Here is a 22,355-nt window from a genome sequence, read left to right as displayed (position 1 = left end):
AATATCGTCACACATAAGTCGCTTCCCACTCTTAACGAGCACATTTCCAATGCTGCGAGAAAACTAACTTTTGACTGTAAAGGTTTCATCGAGGGAGTTTGATAAAAAGAACTAACATGGATGACCTGATGGTTTCAAACGAGCAAGGTGTGAGGGCTCTGATGAACGGCTTCTCATTGTGTTGCAGATGAGATACAGCGGTTCATGGAGGAGGTGAAATCTCTGGGCTACACAGCCAAACCACCCTATGACAAGCTGCGCTCTATCCTGCAGGCTGGACTGAAGACCATCGGTGCTAAAGAGGACGGCGAGCTGGAGTTCACCTCTGCCAGTGGTGAACTCCATCCTGGCTTGCTCAAAGCTGCCGTTTTCTCTGACAGTTTCAATCAAAATTAGAAATGCTACTCTGAGATAACTAACAGTGCTGCCTGTTTGTGCAGTTAGTTTCCAAACACGTTATTCGTGGTTACATACAATTTTAGACTGATGTGGGCCAAAGCCTAGCATAGTCTGTAACGTTATTATGACGGACACATTTTATGAGTTAATTTGGCTTTATGTGACTTGCAGGTTTCTTTGAAAAATACTTATATCCAGGTTCTTCCTTTTTGCTGCCATCCTCCTCGCAGCGCAGGCTTTCCTCTGCTAAAAACTAAACAGAGTTCCCTGAAAGGCACAGCCAATCACATTGGCCATATTTGTCACATGATATAGGACTCCAGTAGAGAACGTAATTTAACTCTTTCTGCACCGCTGGGTGAATGAGACGTTGACAGATCGTTTTTTTTCTTTCTATCGGGTTTGATTTTCTTTACTCGAATAGATCAAATTATTGGTGGGGACAATTCAATAATCGCTGAATATTGGTGGGAACATGTCCCTTCCGTCCATGCCAAATCTACGCCCTTGATCTAGACGCTGGGGGATACTGGGTAGAATGAACATGGTGAGCTGGTCACCCACATGGGGCAGCTCCAGGATCTTCATACCTTGGTCATGGATTGTAGTTGTAGGGCTTCTTCTTCTTCTGGTACATCATCTGGACTGAACAGGTTACTAATGATGTCATTAATATCTGTGATGTGTACTATAGCTCTACAGGCCTCAGCATAATTTGAGAAATGTTGATACTGAAGAGCAGAAGCAGTTCAATTAATCAGATATCAGTAAAGTCTGTGACGCTCTGTGTTTAATGTACAACCCCAATTTCAAAAAATGTTGAGAGACTATGTAAAATGTATATAAAAACAGACTGCAATGATTTTCCATGTGTTATTCTCAGTCAAACACAGAAAATCATGTATCATGTCAGATGCACAAACTGAAAAAAATCGAATTTAAGCAAAAAAAAACCTCTTTTTGAACATCATGACAACATGTCTCAAAAAGCTGCCAGTGATGAGAGCAGCTACTAGATTTTTATCCGATCTTGGATTCTAGCTGCTCACTTTTCATTGCTGTTGTAATAGCTACAGTTTAGTATACTGTAACAAACAAGGGCTTCACTGAAAAATGTGTTGCTCTAACCCCTATATATACCTTTCAGTATTGCTGGGGCCCTTCCAGAGCATACTGCCAGTTCATAGATGCACCATCATACCATCAGAGCTGCAGACTCTTGATAATAAGTTGGAGTTTCCTCTTTAGTCTGGAGGACACAGTATCTATGTTCTCTAAAGCTGGTGGAACTTGTGATTTTATACAAGTACCATCTATTTTGTAAAAGAACATTTTGTTTTTAATAAAAGAGACACGTGTGTGTCTGATTAAGTAATAAAATGTTCCAGAGAAAAATACAGTTTTATAAATAGCAAAACATCACAACACAAAACTCCATTTACTTTATTTCATAGATGTATTTATTTGAATTGCAACATCATCTTCCTCTGCTGCTTCTGTCTACTGAGGAGATGAGAATCTGCCAAAGAACAGGATGGACTTGGTCTCGTTGTGTCTGATGAAGAAGAGGAAGGGGTGATCTGCTGTGAAGTATTGGGTCCATCCACCACAAAGAATCATGGACACAACACCTGTGGCTGCAGCGGCCTCTGTGCCCTCCTCATTAACCTCCACAAAGGCCTTGTGGGCCACCGTAGACAGGAAGAGCCCCCCATCACCGTTCATGCCAGACAGGTCAGCCCTTCCTGCACAGAACACGTCCTTCATACCCAGTTTAGCCAGAGGATCATTCAGCTTGTAGTCTTCCTCCAGCTTGAACTTTGGCAGGTGAAGGACAACCTCTGAACGGGTGCTCATGTTTTTCCTGTCGGTCCATTCATTCAGCCTCTCCTGTGTTAGCTCCTTCTCCAGCTGGAATACAGTTAATACATTTTGTCATATTTCTTTTGCTCATATTTAAATTCATTTTATACACGAAATCAGAAGCGGTCTGTTAAATGATCAAATTTAAGTAAACTGAAGTGAAGCAGAAGGGTTTTTGTGTCTTTTCTTTACAGGAACTTGTTTCTAGGCTGTGTACCTTCAGCAGAGGGCCTGAGGACTCCTTAGGCAGCAGAATGAACATGCTGAGCTCCTCACCCACATAGGGCAGCTCCAGGATCTGCAAATCATGGTCAGCAATGTAGTTGTAGGGAAGCTTCTTCTCCTGGTACATCATCTGGACTGGTACGGTCTCATTCTGACACACAGGAAATCCAGGCGACCAGATCATGTTATCATAAAGCTTCTGATGGTGTTTACCTTAAACATTTTACAGTTTCCTGTATTCAGACTTTATGTCCAGATTTTGTAACCTTCAGTTAAATTTCTACCTGTTTGATTTTAAAGGGCATCTCTTTGGTGTTTGCCTCTTTAAATGGGTTCTTCCAGTTGCCCTTGAAGTAGACAGCATTGACCAGAACCAGTCTAGTATCTGTTTCGACTGTTTCTGGCTTCAGAAGGTCTTTTATCTTATCTGAAAGGAAATACCGAAACACAACAATATTTCATTATAATCCACAGAGGATGCTAAAATGATTCCCTGCTGTTCAGGCTGTGGAAGATGCACATTCTCACTTTCTGTCTGCTGCTCGACCCAGCTGTTGATCTCTGCTCTGCACGCCTCTGGAGCTCCGATGAAGTCCACAGTCTTCAGGTCTGCCTGGTAGTACTTCTGTGTGGCGTCAAGGAAGTCCTGCAGAGAGCAGACATCTGTTTATTAATCCAGTCTTTGTAATGAAGAACTTTATGAAGAGAATCATTGATGTGGACACTCACTGGGAGGAAGTGGGCAGTGTTTTCTCCATAAAGACGGTTGGCTAGTTTCAGGATGTAGGATGCAGATGGTGAGTTGATGTCAGCGTTCAGTTTCTGGAAGTCTGCATGGACGCCTTCACCTGAGCTGAATGAGAGGGCCTGTGTGGCATTGAAGACAAAGACTGAAAGGATGTGACACTGAGCCTGTCTGCCATTTCAGCATCATGTTTAATAATAACCATTAACTGACTGTCAGCATCATGCTCTCAGTAACTATACTGTTTGTGGGTTTTATGGACTTTCATGCCATTTATATAACACACTCCATCCTCATATGGTAGACACAAATTTCTGACGTCCCACTGGAAACATCTTGGGGTTCAGTGTTTTGGATACAAGAAAATTAAGCTTTTCAAAGATGTTAAATGAAACCCCAAAATTTATTTATTTATAAATCTACCGAGGACAAGAATTATTAGTTTATTAGTTAGTTTACTATTCAGCCAGCCAGCACTCTTGTAGCAAAAAAGTTCATATATATATATCTAAACACAAATCAAAACAACAAAATAAAATTATTTCTTCTGTATAGAAAAACACAGACAGCCACATCTGACTGCTTTTAAACTGTAACGAGGGCTTGAAGTTGCACAATCATGCTCGCCGATCAACTGACAGCTGGTGCAGGGAACAAGTGACAGTGAGCTGACCTGAGCCATCTGAGCTGCAGTGTCTCCTTTAGCTCCCAGGTAGACCATGGCCAGGGCTGAGCTGATGCTCAGAGGAGAGACAAAGATGTTCCCGACAGAGTTTGCCTGGCTCAGAGTGCGGAACAGCTCCAAGGCAAAGGCTGTGTTTGAGTTGCTGACGGCGGACATGGCTGATGGTGTTTTCCTGCAAACAACCGTTTAAACTGCTAAAACATTACATACCGGAAACACAACAAGAGACTTTATATTAAAGCATCGAGAAAAAGTGATTTTTTTAGGATCGCGCACACAAACAGACGCCACTGCCGGAGCTGCCCCACCCACTGAAGCTAAGACTCCGCACACAGTGTAGCCCGTTTGTCAGCAGTGACTGCTCACTTATACGAGACTCCAAGCTACTTCTGTTCAGAAGTGATCGCCACATCGGGTAGCTTCGCTTGTTCGACTTGATAGATTTTTTTTTAAGTATTATTAGTATTATTTTTAAATTTTAGCTTTTAATTATTATTGTTAGTATTATTATTATAATAATAATAATAATTATTATTATTATTATTTTGTAAATTTCATTTCTGACGCAAATCCAAGGGAATATGTCTTACCTCGAGCCGGGGATCTTTCGCTATGATAGGCGGATGCGTACACTGTGGAGACACTGCAACCTAAACGAGACTGATGCTGCCTATTGATCTGTGAGTCTATGATCGATCTATGAGTGCACTTAAAACAGAAACTTTCCGGAAGTAACATCGCTACTGCGGGAAGAATAAAGAAAATCAAAGCTTTGCATTTATTTTAACAACCGGAGCTGTTTTCACATTGGCTGTCATTAAATAATAAAACCTTAGCAAAAATTAATTTGTACATTAGGATAAAACAGTGTGATCATCAAACATTTTAGTGCAAAAAATAACAAACCCATTGGACTCACAATACCTCCATGCTTATTTACCGTCTGTCTCTTTCAGTTACTTACACAAACGAGCCTGTTTACATTTTCAAAGCTCAAGACAGCGCTCTTTTTTGTTACTATGTGACCTGCAAGTGAGAAAAGTCTCTCACATTAGACAGAAATGGCAGGACTAATGAGATACTTGCGGGCCAGGACAGACAGCTGTGGGTGTGTCCCTGCTCGACAGGACCACCACTGCAGCCGGCAGTCTGTCTCACTGTTGGTGGATTCTGCTCTGTACAAACTCAGGGCCCTGTTACACAGGGCTTCCTGATCAGAATCAGAATCTGAAGACAATGAAGAGAGGAGGAGGCTCTTTGTCTTTGCTGGCTCCTTTGTGGTGGCATTTTTATACTGTTCCTGCAGCAGGGCCTCTAGGCTGCTCCAAACCTCTTCTCGCTTTCCCCTTGCAAGACACTTTAAATCCTTAAAGCGTGGGTCAAGCACAGTAGCTATCTTGAGCCGCTGACGGTTGAGTGTAGCTACATGTTGGGATAGGTCCTTCGTAAAGGCAGTCTTAAACTTTAGTCATCATTGGAGACCTCCATGGTGTGATGCAGGTGGCAGAAAGCAGGTAAAACCACTGAACATGAGACATGTCTCTCACCTCCAAAAGCTCGGTCACAAACCCGTAGTAGACAGTTCAAGAAAGCAGTTATTATTCTACACAATAACTGTCAACTACAGATGTTTTGAAGAAACAGTAACAATAAGTTAAAAATTGTTTTATTTACCTGCATGGCTCAAGAACATTCAGCAGCTTTTGGAGTTTTCCCAGCTCTGATCGAGTTAAAATGACTAGCTTGTGCTTTTGTTTGTCTAAAGCAGCAAAAACAGCCTCTTGATTCTTTAGTGGATGAGAAGCCATATCCAGTGTTGAATTCCACTGTGTGGAAACATCCTATATGGGTGGCTAATTCTGTTGCCCCAGTCTTGTTTGCTCCTGGTGTAGTTGCTGTTGTAGACAGCAACTACATCACGGGGAATGACCAACATCCTGAGGATGAACGTTGTTCGCAAACTGAAAATAACTGATGATGAGGGTCGAATAACAAGTGGTTTCATCCTCAGAGTTAGTGATGCACAGGGGAGGAAATGGGTTTTCCCAAAAAGACACAGAAGTGTATTTTCAGTTGTGTTAATGATTGTGGGTCAGAAGCATTCTCCTGCTCATCCTGGAATGATTGTTTCTGCTCAGGTAGAGCTTTTAAAATGAGCTGCTGAAACTGTGTGTGTAATCTGACACCGCTTTACGGAAAAGCCAACGTCATCAGCAGATTTCCTGCACCTGTGCTTCCGATCGAAAATCCTTTGTTTGCCTGAAAATACCAACAATGAAGTAATTTGTTTACACAGTCCAGTAAGATTTGTCGCAATGACACTGGATAGACTGTAAAATAGTCATTTACTATGACTCTTTTTCTTGTTAGAAATCCCACGCTGCCTCTTCGTTTATAGCAGCGCGTCTCCCCGTTCGCTCTAGTTTATTAAGATCTATGTGGAGGAAGTGAAACTTTGTTTCTGGTCAGACTCACCTCTGTGCTCTCTGGTGCTCAGCCTGGCTACATTCTCCTCTAAAAATGACAAATGTTCTGAAACTGAACGTAATGAATCAAGTTACTGATAATAAAATCCTTCTAATGTGCTCACATGTGAATTGATTCATTTCGTCCGTTCCTGGCTGCTCTCATGTGTTTCTAACATGATGTAACTCCTGAATTTGAGCAGTGACCACCTGACCTCTCACTGGGATAGAAGTACAGGCCACAAGCTGCGGCAGTAAATGGCAACATTGTTGCCCGACTGTGCTAAAAGTTGCCTTTTAATGTTGGTGCTTTGACAGGAAGGCAGCGTGTCGGTTCAGACAGAGGAGACGTCGCACCTCTGTCCTTCTGCTGTGCTGAGCACGAGCAAACTGTTGTTTACGGCTCCATCTGTGTGCGTGTCTGTGTGTGTGTGTATTTGTGTGCCAAGTCTGAAGAAAGTCCCACCACACAACATTTAGCCTGACGTTGACATCTGAATGCAACACACTATGGTGACAACAGTGTGGGGGGAAAGCTTGTGTTTAAGTTACGTCTTTGTTTATGAAGTGTTTGATAAAAAGAACTAACATGGATGACCTGATGGTTTCAAACGAGCAAGGTGTGAGGGCGCTGATGAACGGGCTTCTCATTGTGTTGCAGATGAGATACAGCGGTTCATGGAGGAGGTGAAATCTCTGGGCTACACAGCCAAACCACCCTACGACAAGCTGCGCTCTATCCTGCAGGCTGGACTGAAGACCATCGGTGCTAAAGAGGACGGCGAGCTGGAGTTCACCTCTGCCAGTGGAGCAGCGGTGCCTCCCACCAAGGTCAGCGCTCCTACTTGTTTCAAGACTGGGAAGAGTGAATCTACAATAGGTCTGCTGCCCTCAGGTGAATGTATGGCTATTCACCCTATGCAGCGAGCTTAACATAAGAGGAGATGGTTCCAGGAACGACAGGCAGTGTTGGGGAGTAACGGAATACATGTACCGCCGTTACGTATTTAAAATACAAAATATAAGTAACTGTATTCCGTTACAGTTACCGTTTAAAAAGGTGGTATTCAGAATACAGTTACTTTGTTGAAATAAATGGATTACACTGCGGTACTTTCCTGTTTCATTTTGTCGCGGGTCAGGACTGTTTGGGTTTTGTTTGACAGCTACGTTCTGTTGTTCCAGGGGGCAGCGTTACGGTTGCCATGGTTACAGGGCGACGCTCTCTCTCTCTGCGACTTTGTGTTTCCTGGATGAGAGAGCGCCTTTTTGTTGTTGTTGTTGTTGTGCTAAGCTAACAAGCAGAATGCTACAAGCATAGCTCTAAAGAATGTAGCATCATGGGCAGTGTAGTCCGCGCTGCAGGGAGAATGGACTATTTTTGTTATTGACCAAATACTTATTTTCCACCCTGATTTACGAATTAATTCTTTACAAATCCTACCATGTGGATTCATGGATTTTTTTTCCCCACATTCTGTCTCTCACAGTTGAAGTGTACCTCTGGTGCAAATTACTGACCTCTGTCATCATTTTAAGTGGGGGAACTTGCACAATCGGTGGCTGACTAAATACTTTTTTGCCCCACTGTATATTACACATTTGATGTCCACTCCAGGGACTGCTCACAGTCCCCTCTGCCACCACCTCGGGTTCGCCTGTCTTTTCAGATTGCTGTTAATCTAATTATCTTTTAAAAATTAACGAGTCAAATTTTGCAAATGTAGCGGAGTAAAAGTACCGTTTCTTCTTCACAAATGTACTCAAGTAAAAGTAAAAAGTATCATGCAAAAAAGGTACTTTAAAAGTACATTTTTTTTCAAAAATGTACTCAAGTAAATGTAACTCGTTACTACCCACTTCTGCTTCTAGCTTGTCAAATACATTTCATTGCAATGTTGACCCTGTGCTAACTTGCATATGACAAGTAAAAACTGAAAGTGAAACTGGGATGTGGATGATGCTGTGCATCAGCTGAATGCTGACTGGTTGACAAGTGGGCCGGAACATGGAAGGAAACCGGGTGGAGTTCACCGAGAGTGAAACGAGAAGTGGACACTTGTTTTTAACACTGGCAGCAGCACCAGTGTGGCCCACAGAGCGGCTGGACCACACACACCTCATCAGGAGGATGAAGGCCAGTGAACTGACAGCAGTCACAAACACACACACACCTCTCTGCTCATGCAGTTTTATTTAAATTCTGTTTTTTGAGGGGTCATTTGTGGGCACATTCTTCCTTGGCCTGCCTCTTGGTCTCCTGGTTTGTCCAGGTGATACCTCGGATTTGGCGTCAGTCCTGGGCACCTTTTTGGGTCTGCCCTTCGGTCTGTTTACCTCTGCAAAGTCAAATTCAGCAGGCTGTCAATCTTTTAACCCAAATGTTGTCATGTAGTTTTCATTCATAACCTCTGCTTCAGTTACTCTATTTAGAGATACACTGACAAAAACTGGTACACTCTGAAGAGGAAACCAACAGTTCTTTTTTTCTTGTCAGGACTTGAATCCACCTCGCTCTCCTCCGCTGGCATCTTTCTTTTGGTGGTTTTCTATAGAGAGAGAAACACGATAAATATGAAAAGAAGCACCAGTCGGTGTGTTGATGTTGACTAAAAGACATTACTTTAAACCTGGGAGTCCACTGTGGGTCGTGTACAGTTTGTTTCTACAGAATATCTTAAATCAAGAACAAATATGAATTAACATGAATATTTCCCACATAGATAATTACTGTCAAACTTATGGGCAGAAATCTGTGCCATCAGAAACTGAATTTGAATAAGTTAAATTTGAATTGCTCAGATTGAATCTGAATTGAATAAATGCTTTTGAAAACTGAATTTGAATTAGTCTAATTTGAAATTGAATTTATGGTTTGAAAATGATCATCACTAAATTGAAATTGAATTTTATATTTTGAAAGTGAATTCATTTGCTTTGAAACTGCATTTTATCCTTTAAAAATTCAGCTCTCGAATAATTTCAGTTTCACTTCTCACCATTCAGTCTCAGTTCTACAAGTCAGGCTTTTTGGAACTTACATCCGGTTCCGGTTCAAGCGCAGATTAATAGAAATACGGTTTACTAGCGGACCAAAAGTGTTACTGAAGGTAATCTACAGCATCTTGAGCTAAATTAAGACTTCAGAAGTCATTCGTCATGTCGAATGACCAGCGGATAAACTCTCAGGTTGGTAATAAATGTATTACATTTATAAGAACAAGCGTCATGTTAACAAATGATAGCCATACAGTAACTTTTATGCTTATTGTAGCTGTTAGCTAAAAATGCTAATTTAGCCTAGTTTGCCCTGCATTCAGCTTTGACAAACAAATATGATCGACTGTTTCTAGTAGAATTCCAAAGTTGTCATCTTGTACCCTCTCAGAGCCCTGTATGCTTGTAGAGACCCCTACAGTAGGGAAACATGCAAAACGGTGCCAAACCTTTGTGTTTTAGCTTTATTTATGTCTTACACAGCATCCCAACGCTTTAGCTAACTTAATAACTTTAGCTAAAGTGAATAGTTAGTCTAATTCATTAGTGCAGCATTACTGGATCACCTCTGTTTGAAGTGATATAATATGATATACAACTATCACTGAAACATCAAACTTTGTAAATAAACAAACAACACTTCTCATTCTCTATACGTTTGGCCACAGACAGGGGGAGAGAGAGCGAGGGGGTGGAGGGAGAGATCGTGAGGGGGTGGAGGGAGAGACCGTGAGAGAGTGTCAGGGGGAGTAACAAATATAAATGTTACATTGTAGCTGAGTGCTCCAGGATCACATACAGAGGCGATGATGTTTGTCCTGATGTGCACCAACACTAAGAGCGTACACAGTCAAAGACAGGCGACTGCATATAGACACATGAAGGGAAACTTATCAGCTGAGGCAAATTACAGAGAGCAATGTTAATGAGTTCAGTTCAGCTGCTTTGGTGTAAATGAAATTAACAACAGGTGCACTAGAGGGGCAACGACGAGACAACTCCCAAAGCAATAGCATGAGGAGATACCTGGTTTCACAGCCAGCCCAGCCACGGCCAGGTTTGCCGTGTCGCCCAGCACAGCCATAACCCCCCTGGGGGGGTCCGTAACCCATCAGCAGGGACAATATCTGTTTCTTTGTGCGAGGAGGAACACGATGAGCACTATAAGAGCCGTCCACAAGGTTACTGGTGTGAATGTCTCCGACAAAACAATCAAGACTCGACATCCTCTAGCAGGCCTTGTGATCACTACCCAGCACCATGGAGCCCGAGTGGCATCGGCCATAATACCAGACTTGGCATTTCATCAAACCTTGTGGCATCACTTCATTCTGAACACGCACCTATGACCGCAACAATCTGAAAAGACAGGCGACCCCGAGGTGTTGGCAGAGGGGACTGTGAGCAGTCCCTGGAGTGGACATCAAATGTGTAATATATATGAGCCTACACACTAACCCTTCTGCTCGACCATAAAGACAGCTGAAGGATGGACACTAACCGAGAAGAAAGTGAACTGGTTGTAGCAGTCCCTCGGACCAAGGAAGAAATAGAGAGAGCCTCGACGGTTGCAGTAATTTTTACTTTGAGATTCATTCAGATTCTAACAGTGCTGAGGTGCACCAATGCACCGTGTAAACTAAACAGAAACACAAAATACATTTTCTTAGACGCTTATTACAAATATGAACTCAAATAAAGCAGAAAATGCAACAAAATATCAATTAAGCAAAGAAATACAACTTAAAACATGTACCTCGCTCCGCATTCCAAGGGCTGCAAATTGTTAATTTTGCTAGAGTCCGGTATCACGCTGCTTCACGCTTCATTGAGAGCTGGCTACTGGGACATGTGCGCCACAAAACCCTCTCAAGGTTAAGGTCAGGGCCTTATGCCCAGGTCAGGTTTTCAGGACCTGATTGCCCTGCTTCAATGGGCTTAACATAGTAAATCATGTCCATTCAATAATGTCACCATATAAGATACACAGTATCTATAATATATGTGGCAAGGTCAAAGATCAACGAAACACATTCTCTATTAAAGTTCATTTCACACTTTATTTCAGATCAAAATCAGGAGGGGTCCAGCATAACAGACCCCTAGCACAGGCTGGTTAGGTATTAAGAAATTATGGCTCAGTTATCTCCATTTGGAGCTCAGGTGCACGGTCCGAGCGGCCGACTGGACCCTTATTCTCCTTATGATCTCCTAGTGTTACATATGTGCTTCTCCTCTGCCTTCCATTGTATGTCAAGGCCTGGTAAACATCCCGCATGATAGCATATATAGAGAGGATGCAGACGTATAATCCCTGTTTTGATGCACTTATCAAGGGAAATGGCCACAAGTGCTCAGGTCAAAATAAAATAATAAAAAATTAAAACTCAACTAATCGCCAACAGGCGATCAGATCTTCCCGCACCTCCATAGGGGAAATCTCACCCCATTTTTTTTTTATTTATTTATTTATTTATTTTTTGATAACACTTTATTTGGTTTGTGTATTTAGTAAATGTGAGAGTCATGCAGCTGTTAGCAAACACAGCAAACACAATCAATTAGTTTTAAACTCTTTTATTTACACATCCATGTTAGTAAGTACTTGGAGGTCAAGGAAGATCTGCTGACCTGTCGGTGTCTCGTCAATCTCCCACTCCCTTATTCGGTCTGCCAATCCAGGGGTACTGCCCCTGATCTCCACACAGCATCGTAGAGGCGTGTCAACCAAGACAGCCCTACAACATCCAGAGCCTTCAGGAACTCGGGGCAACCCTCATCCACCCCAGGGGGCCTGCCACCAAGGAGATGTTTATTAAAATGACCTCACCCCTGGTGATGGACGAGTCATCCTCCTCAACCCCAGACTCTGCTTCCTCTACAGAAGACGTGCCAGTGGGATTAAGGAGGTCCTAGAAGTATTCCTTCCACTGCTCAACAATATCCTTAGCTGAAATGAGCAGCACTTCACCTGCACGATACACAAGGCAGGTAATACCCCCCGAGTTGCCTGACGATTTGACAGAATCTGTTCGAGGCAAACTGAAAGTCTTCTTCCATGGCCTTTCCGAACTGCTCCCACACTAGAGTTTTTGCTTCAGCCACTGTCCGAGCTGTGTTCCGCTTGGCCTGAAGGTACCCATCAGCTGCCGTCGAAGTACCACAGGCTGACTAAGCTCAATAGGACTTCTTCTAGAGCCCGATGGTTCCCTTCACCTCCGGTGTCCACCATCTGGTTCAGGGGTTGAAGCAGCTTCAGCAATGGAGATGCTGAACATGGTTCATTCAGACAGAATGACCCCAGTCTCCCTTGGAATGCTGTTAGAGCTCTGCCGGAGGTGGGAGCAGAAGATCTTGCAGATGGGGGTCTCTGCCAGGCATTCCCAGCACACCCTTACTTTACGTTTAGGCACTCCAGGTTTGTCCAGCATCCTCCCCCACCACCTGATTCAGCTCAAAGCCTGGTGGTGATCATTTGACAGCTCAACACCTGAGTTTGCCCAAGTGTCCAGAACATGCGGCCGCAGATCTGATGATACAATTACAAAACTGACCTGCAGCCTGGGGTGTCCTGGTGCCGCGTGCACTTATGGACACCCTTCTGTGCAAACCACAGTTTGTTCATAACTAACACCATGTTTGAACATCACTCCAGTTCAGATCTGGCAGGCCGTTCCTCCCAATCGCGCCTCTCCAGTTATCACTATCCGTGCCCACATGAGCTTTGAAGTCTCCCAGTAAGATGACCGAGTCCAAGAAGGCCCAGTACTCTGACCTATCATTTGGTATATAGCCGCAGACAACAGGGACTTCCCTACAGGTAGGCCCATGTCCCTTTTTTTGGACTAAGGCCTGGCCTCGAGGTGCTTGCTCTCGGACACCCCACCTGGACCTGGCTCCAGGGCAGGGCCCCAGTAACCCTATCCCAGGCAGGGTGAAATGTTCCCTGGATCCTCTACTGATAGGGGCTTTTGAACTGCTCTTTGTCTGGGCCGTCACCTAGGATCAATTTGCCATGGGCAAAAGCCCCCCACAACATAGCCCCTGGGGTCCTTGAGACACACAAACTCCTCCATCAATATGGTAGCGATCCACGGAGGGGAATTATTATACATACATATTTCATACAATGACTCATATATAACATTCAATTTACAAAGTTTCAACATTAAACTTGTCAGTGGTAGCATTTCAGTTTTGAAAACATTGTGTCATGTGAACTATAAGATGTTTTAGAAGCATATGAGGCAAAAGAGATAAGTTGATGGCATTTGAAAATGCATCATTGCCTTTCAAAGCGTGTCTTTAAGGACCGATCAGGTCCCATCACAGGTAACTTATGTCATTTATACCTGCGTCCATGCAGGCCTGAGTATCATTTGAGAAAAGTTGATACTGAAAAGCATAAGCAGTTCAGTTAATGAGATATCAGTGAAGTCTGTGGGGCTCTGTTGTGAAACAGATCAAGAGAAATGGTGTCAAAACCTGTGGTTAATTTAGAATGGCAAGTTCAAAAATAAATAAATCTTGAGCGACTATGTAAAGTGTCAACAACTGCAATGAGGTCACCATATTTTATTCTTAGTGAAACGAAAAACATACGAGATGTGTTAACTGAGAAAAATTGATTTAATTTTAAGCAAAAAGGGCCTTTTAAATATGATGGCAACATGTCTCAAAGTTGGCACAGAGTCGTGTTTGCCACTTTGTAGCATTCCCTCTTCTTTTAACAACAGTCTGTAAACATGTGATGAGAGCAGCTGCGAGATTTGTCTGATATTGGAATCTGGCTACTCATAATAGCTGCACAACACAGTATCCATGTTCTCAAAGCTGCTAGATCTCGTGCTTGTACAAATACCATCTATTTGAAACAAACAAAACCCCAACACCCCACCCCCATTTTTTTAAAATGAAAAATAAAGTTTTATAATTAGCAAAACATCACAACACTCCATTTACTTCATGTCAGAGATTTTTTTAATTTTCATTTATATTGCAACATCATCTTCCTCTGCTGCTTCTGTCTACTCAGGAGATGAGAATCTGCCAAAGAACAGGATGGACTTGGTCTCATTATATCTGATGAAGAAGAGGAAGGGGTGATCTGCTGTGAAGTGTGTGTCCGGTATAAAACTCTCCAGCTTGATCACAGCACCTGTGGCTGCAGCGGCCTCTGTGCCCTCCTCGTTCACCTCTGCAAAGACCTTGTGGGCCATCGTAGACAGGAAGAGCCCAGGTTCACCGTTCATGCCAGACAGGTCAGCCCTTCCTGCACAGAACACGTTCTTCATACCTAGTTTAGCCAGAGGATCATTCAGCTCGTAGTCTTCCTCCAGCTTGAACTTTGGCAGGTGAAGGACAACTTCTGAATCAACTTCCATGTTTTTCCTGTCGGTCCATTCATTCAGCCTCTCCTGTGTTAGCTCCTTCTCCAGCTGGAACACAGTTAATACATTTTGTCATATTTCTTTTGCTCATATTTAAATTCATTTTATCCATGAAATCAGAAGCAGTCTGTTAAATGATCAAATTTAAGTAAACAGAAGCGAAGCATTTGTGTAAATGACCTAATTTGGCTAGACATAATTTGGTAATGTTGACATGTATATTTATATAGGCCAATTTCCTTCGGTGTCAACCTTCAGGATCAATAAAGTTTTACTGAATTGAATTGTTTTGGAACTACTTTGGTTTTATTTTGAAACAGGAAACTAGCGCAAAACACAAGATGAAGGTTTGTTAATAACGTGGGTTTTACAATATGGCCTTACGAAGACAGATCATCATTTTGTCTGTATTAATTAATACCCGGCTGACAGTGGCACGAGTTTTGTTAATGTTACCTTTAATGTAATAGGTTATGTGCAATCAAGATGTTGTTTAGAGTTTTTGTAAGCTATTAAAGTAAGAGCAAAGCGGTTGAACTGAAGCAATGTCATAAGAGAATTTTAGTTTCTAGTGAAAGGACTTACCACCCTTTGATTATGTAGGATTGAGAGGTGAAAAATATGCATAAGATTGATGATATAAAGTGTAAATTTGAAGTTCATGTTATAGTTAGTGTACAGGAGAAATGAGTGTTTCCTTAATATTTTAATTTTATGGTATTAATATGTTGGGTTTTTGACAGAGTCTTTACCAAATGTTTCAGTGAACCACACCTCTAATAAAAATTCTGTGAAGCATCAGTATAAGAGACCATCATTCAATCAGGGATGGTACAAGAAGAGGTTTTCGTGGCTTTTCCTCACAGGAACTTGTTTCTAGGCTGTGTACCTTCAGCAGAGGGCCTGGGCCGTCTGAGGACTCCTTAGGCAGCAGAATGAACATGCTGAGCTCCTCACCCACATAGGGCAGCTCCAGGATCTGCAAATCATGGTCAGAAATGTAGTTGTAGGGAAGCTTCTTCTTCTGGTACATCATCTGGACTGGTACGGTCTCATTCTGACACACAGGAAATCCAGGCGACCAGATCACGTTATTATAAAGCTTCTGATGGTGTTTACCTTAAACATTTTACAGTTTCCTGTATTCAGACTTTTGATTCAGATTTTGTATCCTTCAGTTAAATTTCTACCTGTCTGATTTCAAAGGGCATCTCTTTGGTGTTTGCCTCATCAAATCTGTTCCTCCAGTTGCCCTTGAAGTAGACAGCATTGACCAGAACCAGTCTGGTATCTTTGTTGACTGTTCCTGGCTTCAGAAGGTCTTTTATCTTATCTGACAGGAAATACAGAAACAACAATATTTCATTACAATCCACAGGATGCTAAAATGATTCCCTGCTGTTCAGGCTGTGGAAGATGCACAGTCTCACTTTCTGTCTGCTGCTCCACCCAGCTGTTGATCGCTGCTCTGCACGCCTCTGGAGCTCCGATGAAGTCCACAGTTATCGGGTCTGCCAGGTAGTTCCTATGTGTGACGTCAATGAAATCCTGCAGAGAGCAGACATCTGTTTATTAATCCAGTCTTTGTAATGAAGAACTTTATGAAGAGAATCATTGATGTGGACACTCACTGGGAGGAAGTGGGCAATGTTTTCTCCATAAAGACGGTTGGCTAGTTTCAGGATGTAGGATGCAGACGGTGAGTTGATTTCAGCATTCAGTTTCTGGAAGTTTGCATGGACGCCTTCACCTGAGCTGAATGAGAGGGCCTGTGTGGCATTGAAGACAAAGACTGAAAGGATGTGACACTGAGCCTGAGTGACCCTAATGTAACAATTTATGGTCCAAAGGCAGAAACTGGACAACTTTATTCTTTCAGCATCAGGTTTAATAATAACCTTTAACATACTGTCAGTCTCACTGAACATCATGCTCTCACTCACTACACTGTTTGTAGGTTTTATGGACTGATGCCATTTATAAACACAAATTGCTGATGTCAGACTGGGAACATCAGTGTTTTGGCCACATAAACAAACCTTTTCAAACACATAACAAAACCCCAAAAGTTGAATTCTGTCCAATCATAAACCTACTGAAAAGAAAGTTTATAAGACAGCACTGGTCTTACAAGGTGTGATTTTTTTCTGAAAATATAAATATATATAAAAAGCAAAAAAAAAAACAAAAAAACAGAACAAAAAGCAGTCAGCCACATCTGACAAGACATTTAAAGTTTCACAGGCATGCTGGCTGATTAACTGATGGTGTGGTGCAGGGAACAAGTGACAGTGAGCTGACCTGAGTAATCTGAGCTGCAGTGTCTCCTTTGGCTCCCTCGTAGACCGTGGCCAGGGCTGCGCCGATGCTCAGAGGAGAGACAAAGATGTTTCCAGCAGGGTTTGTCTGGCTCAGAGTGCGGAACAGCTCCAAGGCAAAGGCTGTGTTTGAGTTGCTGACGGCGGACATGGCTGATGGTGTTTTCCTGTAACATGCAAACAACCGTTTAAACTGCAACAACATTACATATCGGAAACACAACAGAAGACTTTATATTAAAGCAATGAGGGGGAAAAAACAAAACACAACACACTTCAGGAAGTAACACCAGCACTGCTGGGAGAATGTAGAAAATCACCCCAATCATCTGCCAGCTGTGCATTTATTTTAACAACCTGAGCTGTTTTCACAAAGCTGATTTCTGTGACCAAACTCAAAGATGAGAAGAGAACGATAAGTGAAACTCGTAGACACATAAAACGAGGATGAGCACAGGAATGAGGAAAGCGTGTAAATAAGGTTGGTGGAACGTAGCACTCTTAATTCTTACTCTCATGTATATATCTCATGTATATCTCATGCACATATCTTTCCACGTAGCACTTTTAATTCTTATCCCTACTTTTATTTTTTCCATGTCTATTTAAGTGTTATTTATGACACCATGTTTGCACTGAAGCACCGCAGCAATTTCCTAATGTTGTAAACCTGCTCAACATTTGGCAATAAACCCCATTCTGATTCTGATTCTGATTCTGATTCTGGAATAAAGAAATGCGGTCCTACGGAAGACGATCAGGGCTTTAAAAACAAGAAGAAAAAAGTGGGGACTTTAATCTCAGAATTCTGTAAGAAAACTCGTCCCCACTTCTTTCTGTTTCCAGTGGAATCCTCTTCTGGTGATGGCTTATTTTACAGAGAACAGCATGACTAGATCTCGTGTGTAAACCTGAACTCGATCGATCGCCTCTGACGGGAACGGCTGATGGGAATGTTTCAGAGAATGAAGTTCCTGTAGTGCAGCTCATTGGTTATTCATTTAGTTCCTACGAGACATGGAGCCTGTTCGAAATAGCACATTTTACAGTCTGGCTCCAATCTCGGACTGTAAGTTGAACTCACAGAACAAAGTGCCTCCTCTCCGATCTGATTATTAACCACACATATTACGGCTTCTCCAAACCAACGGCCGCGGAAGGCTAAACATGGGGATACTGACGACACGCAACAACAACGCAGGAAATGCACTTCTGAGCTACTGTTCTCTTTATTCAACCATTATACTATTCAAACCACACATCAGTAGGGGAGACCGGGGATAGTTGTAACGTGGGTCAGTTGTAACACTTCCAATTTCTCCAATCAGGGCTAAGTTTCAAATGATGTGACTCATCCTGTGCATGCCCAATTCAGTTCTGCTATCACATGTGAAAAATCAGCACATTTTGTCAAGCACAGACAGTTTAACATGAAAAAAAGTAATTTGTATGCCAAAAAGTAAGTTTTTCTACTTTATTTCAATTTCTAATAGCATTATCTGCTTCACAGTTAAACTCATCAAACTTAAATTATGTTATTTGTATGTCTATGGGGATATATTCTGTGTAGGTCTTTAGAGCTAGTGTTTTAGCTGTTGGCTGTAATGTTAGCTAGTTCATGGCTATAGGAGTCTGGGTCAGTTGTAACAGCAACAGTCTGGGTTAGTTGTAACAATAATGCAGATGTTACAACTTACCACACTATTACTTTAACTTATATTGAACAAGTTGGGGCAACGACATCAGCAGAGAGAGGTTCACTGGTCGCTTTTGTATATGTGGTTAATGCCATTGGCAACACAATTCCTCCACTGTTTGTGTTCCCACACATACATTATGCAGACCACGGTGTCAGAAATGGACCAGTAGGAAGTATTGGTAGTGGAAATAAATCAGGATGGATGCAAGAAACAGATTTCGTCATCTTTCTGAAGCACTTTGCAAACCACACCAAGGTAAGCCATGATAAAAAGTAAAATGGAATTGCGATGCTGGTGAACAACTACATTTTTTCAGCTTCATTGTTATGTTTAAAATTGGTGCAAGAGTTGTAGGTTATAATGCCCACTGAGCCAATGAGGCCAAACTCAAGGAAGACCAACCAAAATTAATGAAATATTCAGTTTCAGGAAATTCCATAATTTGTCTTTTTTGGGGGGTTGGAATATGTTCAAAAGCTAGATTTCTGCATTCTGTCACACACACACGGCTCTAAGTGCATTCATGTGTTGAATAAACAAAGATTACATGTTAATATTTTGTCAGTACCCTTATTTCATTGTGTTAGATTTCACCCCAGGATATGTTACAACTAACCCAGACTATGGGGTTAATTGTAACATTTCACTCTTTGTGTTTGAGGCCATACCATGCAATGGGTAATTGTGCTGCAGAGAAAATAGCTGCACTATTTAATAGCCGACACATGTAAATACTTTGCATTACATTTTGAATCCACTACCTTAAACGAGCTCCAATTTACAGACAGAAATGTCAAAAATGTTACAACTATCCCCGGTCTCCCCTACATGGGACCCAATATAAAACAAATGCACAGACTCCACAAAGAAAGAAGGACTGGCACTCTCAGCTTTCACACCAATTATTATGCCAAATTGCATATCCACCGCAGAATCAAACACACTGCACATTCAGTTGCGGTCAACAGAATGTTTTACCCCATGCTCACCTTACCTCTCTGCTCATCAAACAGCAGGTGCGCTGAACAGGTGAGTGCAACAACATTTATTGCCCAATACACACCCATGAGTCACGCCCCACGACCGTGCACCAATGCAGTGTGTGCATTTTAAACCAACCCTCTTAACCCCAAAAAGGAAAAACTCACATATTGCTTGTACAACATATGCACATACGTACATTCCTCTATAAAATACTCCTGTGTTCTGGCCGGAAATGTTTCCTCATTGCTAACTGGTGTTACTGTTTCTTCGTCTGTTACATCATCCAGGACCTGTATCTCATGATGCCCTCTTGTACCTCTGTTAGCCGGCTAACATCCTTCAAGGCTTTCCTGATTCTGGTATCCAGCTTTCTTCTTCTTCATGATGGGCATTCTTGATCTTCAGGGTGAGTTTGTTTTTCGAGCAATGAATATGTTAAATCTAAAAACAAAAAAACAAACACAAACAAAGAACATCACTAAAATAATTTTTTTCTTCATTGCTGATTGGAAGCATATTGAAGTGATGGTTATTCTTAAAACTTTCAACTTTAACTGTTAACAGATGAAAGTGTCATATATTAAAAATAACTAAAATCATTCAATAACTGTAAAACAGCCAAAAGTTCTCCTTTCCATGAAAGAACAGCGGCACACACAGCTGCATACAGTGTAGGAGTGATGGAGGTTTTAGAGTGTCAGCAGATGGCGATAGAGAGCTTGTGAGAGGGCCCGGCCTCTCTGTGGACTATCTTTTTGGCCTCACAGTATTCTGTAGAAGTGAAACTTTTTGCAACCATAAGTAATGCTAACTGCTGCCCATTAAAAAGAATGCAGGTTTAAGGACATTGCAGTGCACTGGCTTTTCATTTCAGACCTCTGTATCCATGTCCATATTTTATCATGTCTTAGTTCCAGCAAATACTTTATTGCCAGTTTGAGGTAATTAATGTGAGTCCGTTTCTTTCAACGGCAAAAACGACTTTACTTTTTTTTTTTTTTTTTACATATTTGTGTCTCCCATGAGGAGTCAACTATTTAGTGCAGTGCCCACTGAAATTGATCATAAGACCAAAATCATAATTTCCATTTTGTTGAGATGCCCTGCTCTCTGTATCAAAATTCCTCTCCTGATATTGCTGCACCTTTACCTCTCTCAGTGCACATGGATCTATTATCATATACAAACTGATTACCAGTTCTGTCTCTCCTTCATCTGCAGCTGATTCTTCTCATGTCAAGGCTGTATGTATAAAGCTTCTATCAGAATGTTAAAGTGGTGTGCTGTATGTTGCTGTCTACAGCCTGAGGAACATAAAAATAACAGCGGCTCCTTGTTGCTCATTTGGAATACATAGTCCTTCCTGCTTGACTCATTGGAAAGTTTTCCAGTGTATTATCTAGACTGCACTGAGGATAATTACGGGGGAATAAACACAGAGGCGTTTGCCATTTTCTGGACTTGAACGCAGTCTGAGAGAGAGAAACTTTATTGACAGCCACTGATATATACACATGTACATCACTTGCCAAACACAATGCATGTTATAGGCTGCTTCCATTTTCCTTTATATACTCTCTGCATTCATTCAAACATTGAGCCTGTGTGTTGACAATGCTATATAATTATGTGTTTTAATTGAGAGCATATTTGTTTTAAATGAATGTCAACACTGTCATCCCTAAGATGTGATTTTTTAGAGAAAAAAAAGTTTGGAAATTCTCAGAGTTGTGTATTCTTGTGAACTTGCTTTATGTGGCCTTGGTGTTTCAGGTATTTCCATGCTCGGTTTAGCCAAAGCAAATGCAATGGTCAGTCACTCTTTTAGCACCAATTAGTGATCAACTTAAATACGACTGCAATATTTTTCTAGCAAACCCGCACTCAACATAAGTCAGCTCAATACTGGCATCAATAGGCCAGTATGTTAACGAGCTCGCATTTTCAGCCTGGTCATTCCACAAGCTTCCTTTCAACCCACTCAGGTTGCGGCAGCTTCACGTTAATATAGAAGCATTTAGTGAAATGACTGCATTGTCTTACTGAGAGACTTCAACTCTCATGTGGGAAACTACAGTGAGACTTCCAGGGGCATGATTGGGAGGAACCGTCAGGGGCCGGCAGTCTTCCGTGGCCTACCTGCCCGTTGTGTCCATGTGCGCTGTTTTTGTTTGTGTCGTCGAAGCGACCTCTCAACCCAGAAGTGTTCCGGTGCTGGAGGTAGCTGCACCTGAGCTTCAGTCAATGCTGGATCATTGAGTTAACCCTCATCAGTATGGCCGTGATTGATAGTGTTTAGAACCTCGTGTCACGATGGGGTACGCTGGTGTGTTTATGGAGCGGACCTAAAATCAGACGAACAGTAACAAAAAGGGAATGGCTGCAATCACAGCATTGTAAGATGGTGAAAGATGTACCCTTAGGCCCCCTCCTCGATTCAGAGATGGTATTTCCCTTTTCACCCAAATGGTCTCCTTGACTCCACGCTTAAACCAGCGTTCTTCCCTTTGCAGCCATTCCCCAACTGTCTGTGAATGGTACTCATGGCCATTGATCAGCGGTCCTTGATCAATGAGCTTTGATC

General features: G+C 42.1%; 2 protein-coding genes across 4 annotated transcripts; both read right to left on the bottom strand.

Moving 5' to 3' along the window:
* Positions 1 to 1,841: 1,841 nt before the first annotated feature.
* On the bottom strand, positions 1,842 to 16,715 carry LOC120735473 (leukocyte elastase inhibitor-like). Of its 2 annotated transcripts, none has more exons than XM_040034867.1 (6): positions 16,584 to 16,715; positions 3,217 to 3,399; positions 3,016 to 3,133; positions 2,772 to 2,914; positions 2,480 to 2,638; positions 1,842 to 2,310 (listed from the first exon to the last, which is right to left on the bottom strand). In XM_040034867.1, exons 1-6 carry the CDS (start codon positions 16,698 to 16,700, stop codon positions 1,900 to 1,902), a joined length of 1,131 nt encoding a protein of 376 aa, XP_039890801.1. In that variant the 5' UTR covers positions 16,701 to 16,715; the 3' UTR covers positions 1,842 to 1,899. The 2 variants fall into 2 exon arrangements, with proteins under 2 accessions (XP_039890801.1, XP_039890800.1); XM_040034866.1 differs by lacking the exon at positions 16,584 to 16,715 and adding an exon at positions 3,906 to 4,197 and having other exon boundaries at positions 3,217 to 3,354.
* LOC120735471 (leukocyte elastase inhibitor-like) lies at positions 14,364 to 19,808 on the bottom strand. Of its 2 annotated transcripts, none has more exons than XM_040034864.1 (7): positions 19,777 to 19,808; positions 17,071 to 17,254; positions 16,401 to 16,538; positions 16,200 to 16,317; positions 15,960 to 16,102; positions 15,659 to 15,826; positions 14,364 to 14,817 (listed from the first exon to the last, which is right to left on the bottom strand). In XM_040034864.1, the coding sequence occupies exons 1-7, from the start codon at positions 19,791 to 19,793 to the stop codon at positions 14,407 to 14,409; spliced, it is 1,179 nt and encodes a 392-aa protein (XP_039890798.1). In that variant the 5' UTR covers positions 19,794 to 19,808; the 3' UTR covers positions 14,364 to 14,406. The 2 variants fall into 2 exon arrangements, with proteins under 2 accessions (XP_039890798.1, XP_039890799.1); XM_040034865.1 differs by having other exon boundaries at positions 15,659 to 15,748.
* Between the last annotated feature and the right edge of the window lie 2,547 nt (positions 19,809 to 22,355).

Source organism: Simochromis diagramma, unplaced genomic scaffold (assembly GCF_900408965.1).
Source record: "Simochromis diagramma unplaced genomic scaffold, fSimDia1.1 OVJJ01000230.1, whole genome shotgun sequence".
NCBI lineage: Eukaryota > Metazoa > Chordata > Actinopteri > Cichliformes > Cichlidae > Simochromis > Simochromis diagramma.
This window is presented reverse-complemented; position numbering and strand designations above follow the sequence as displayed.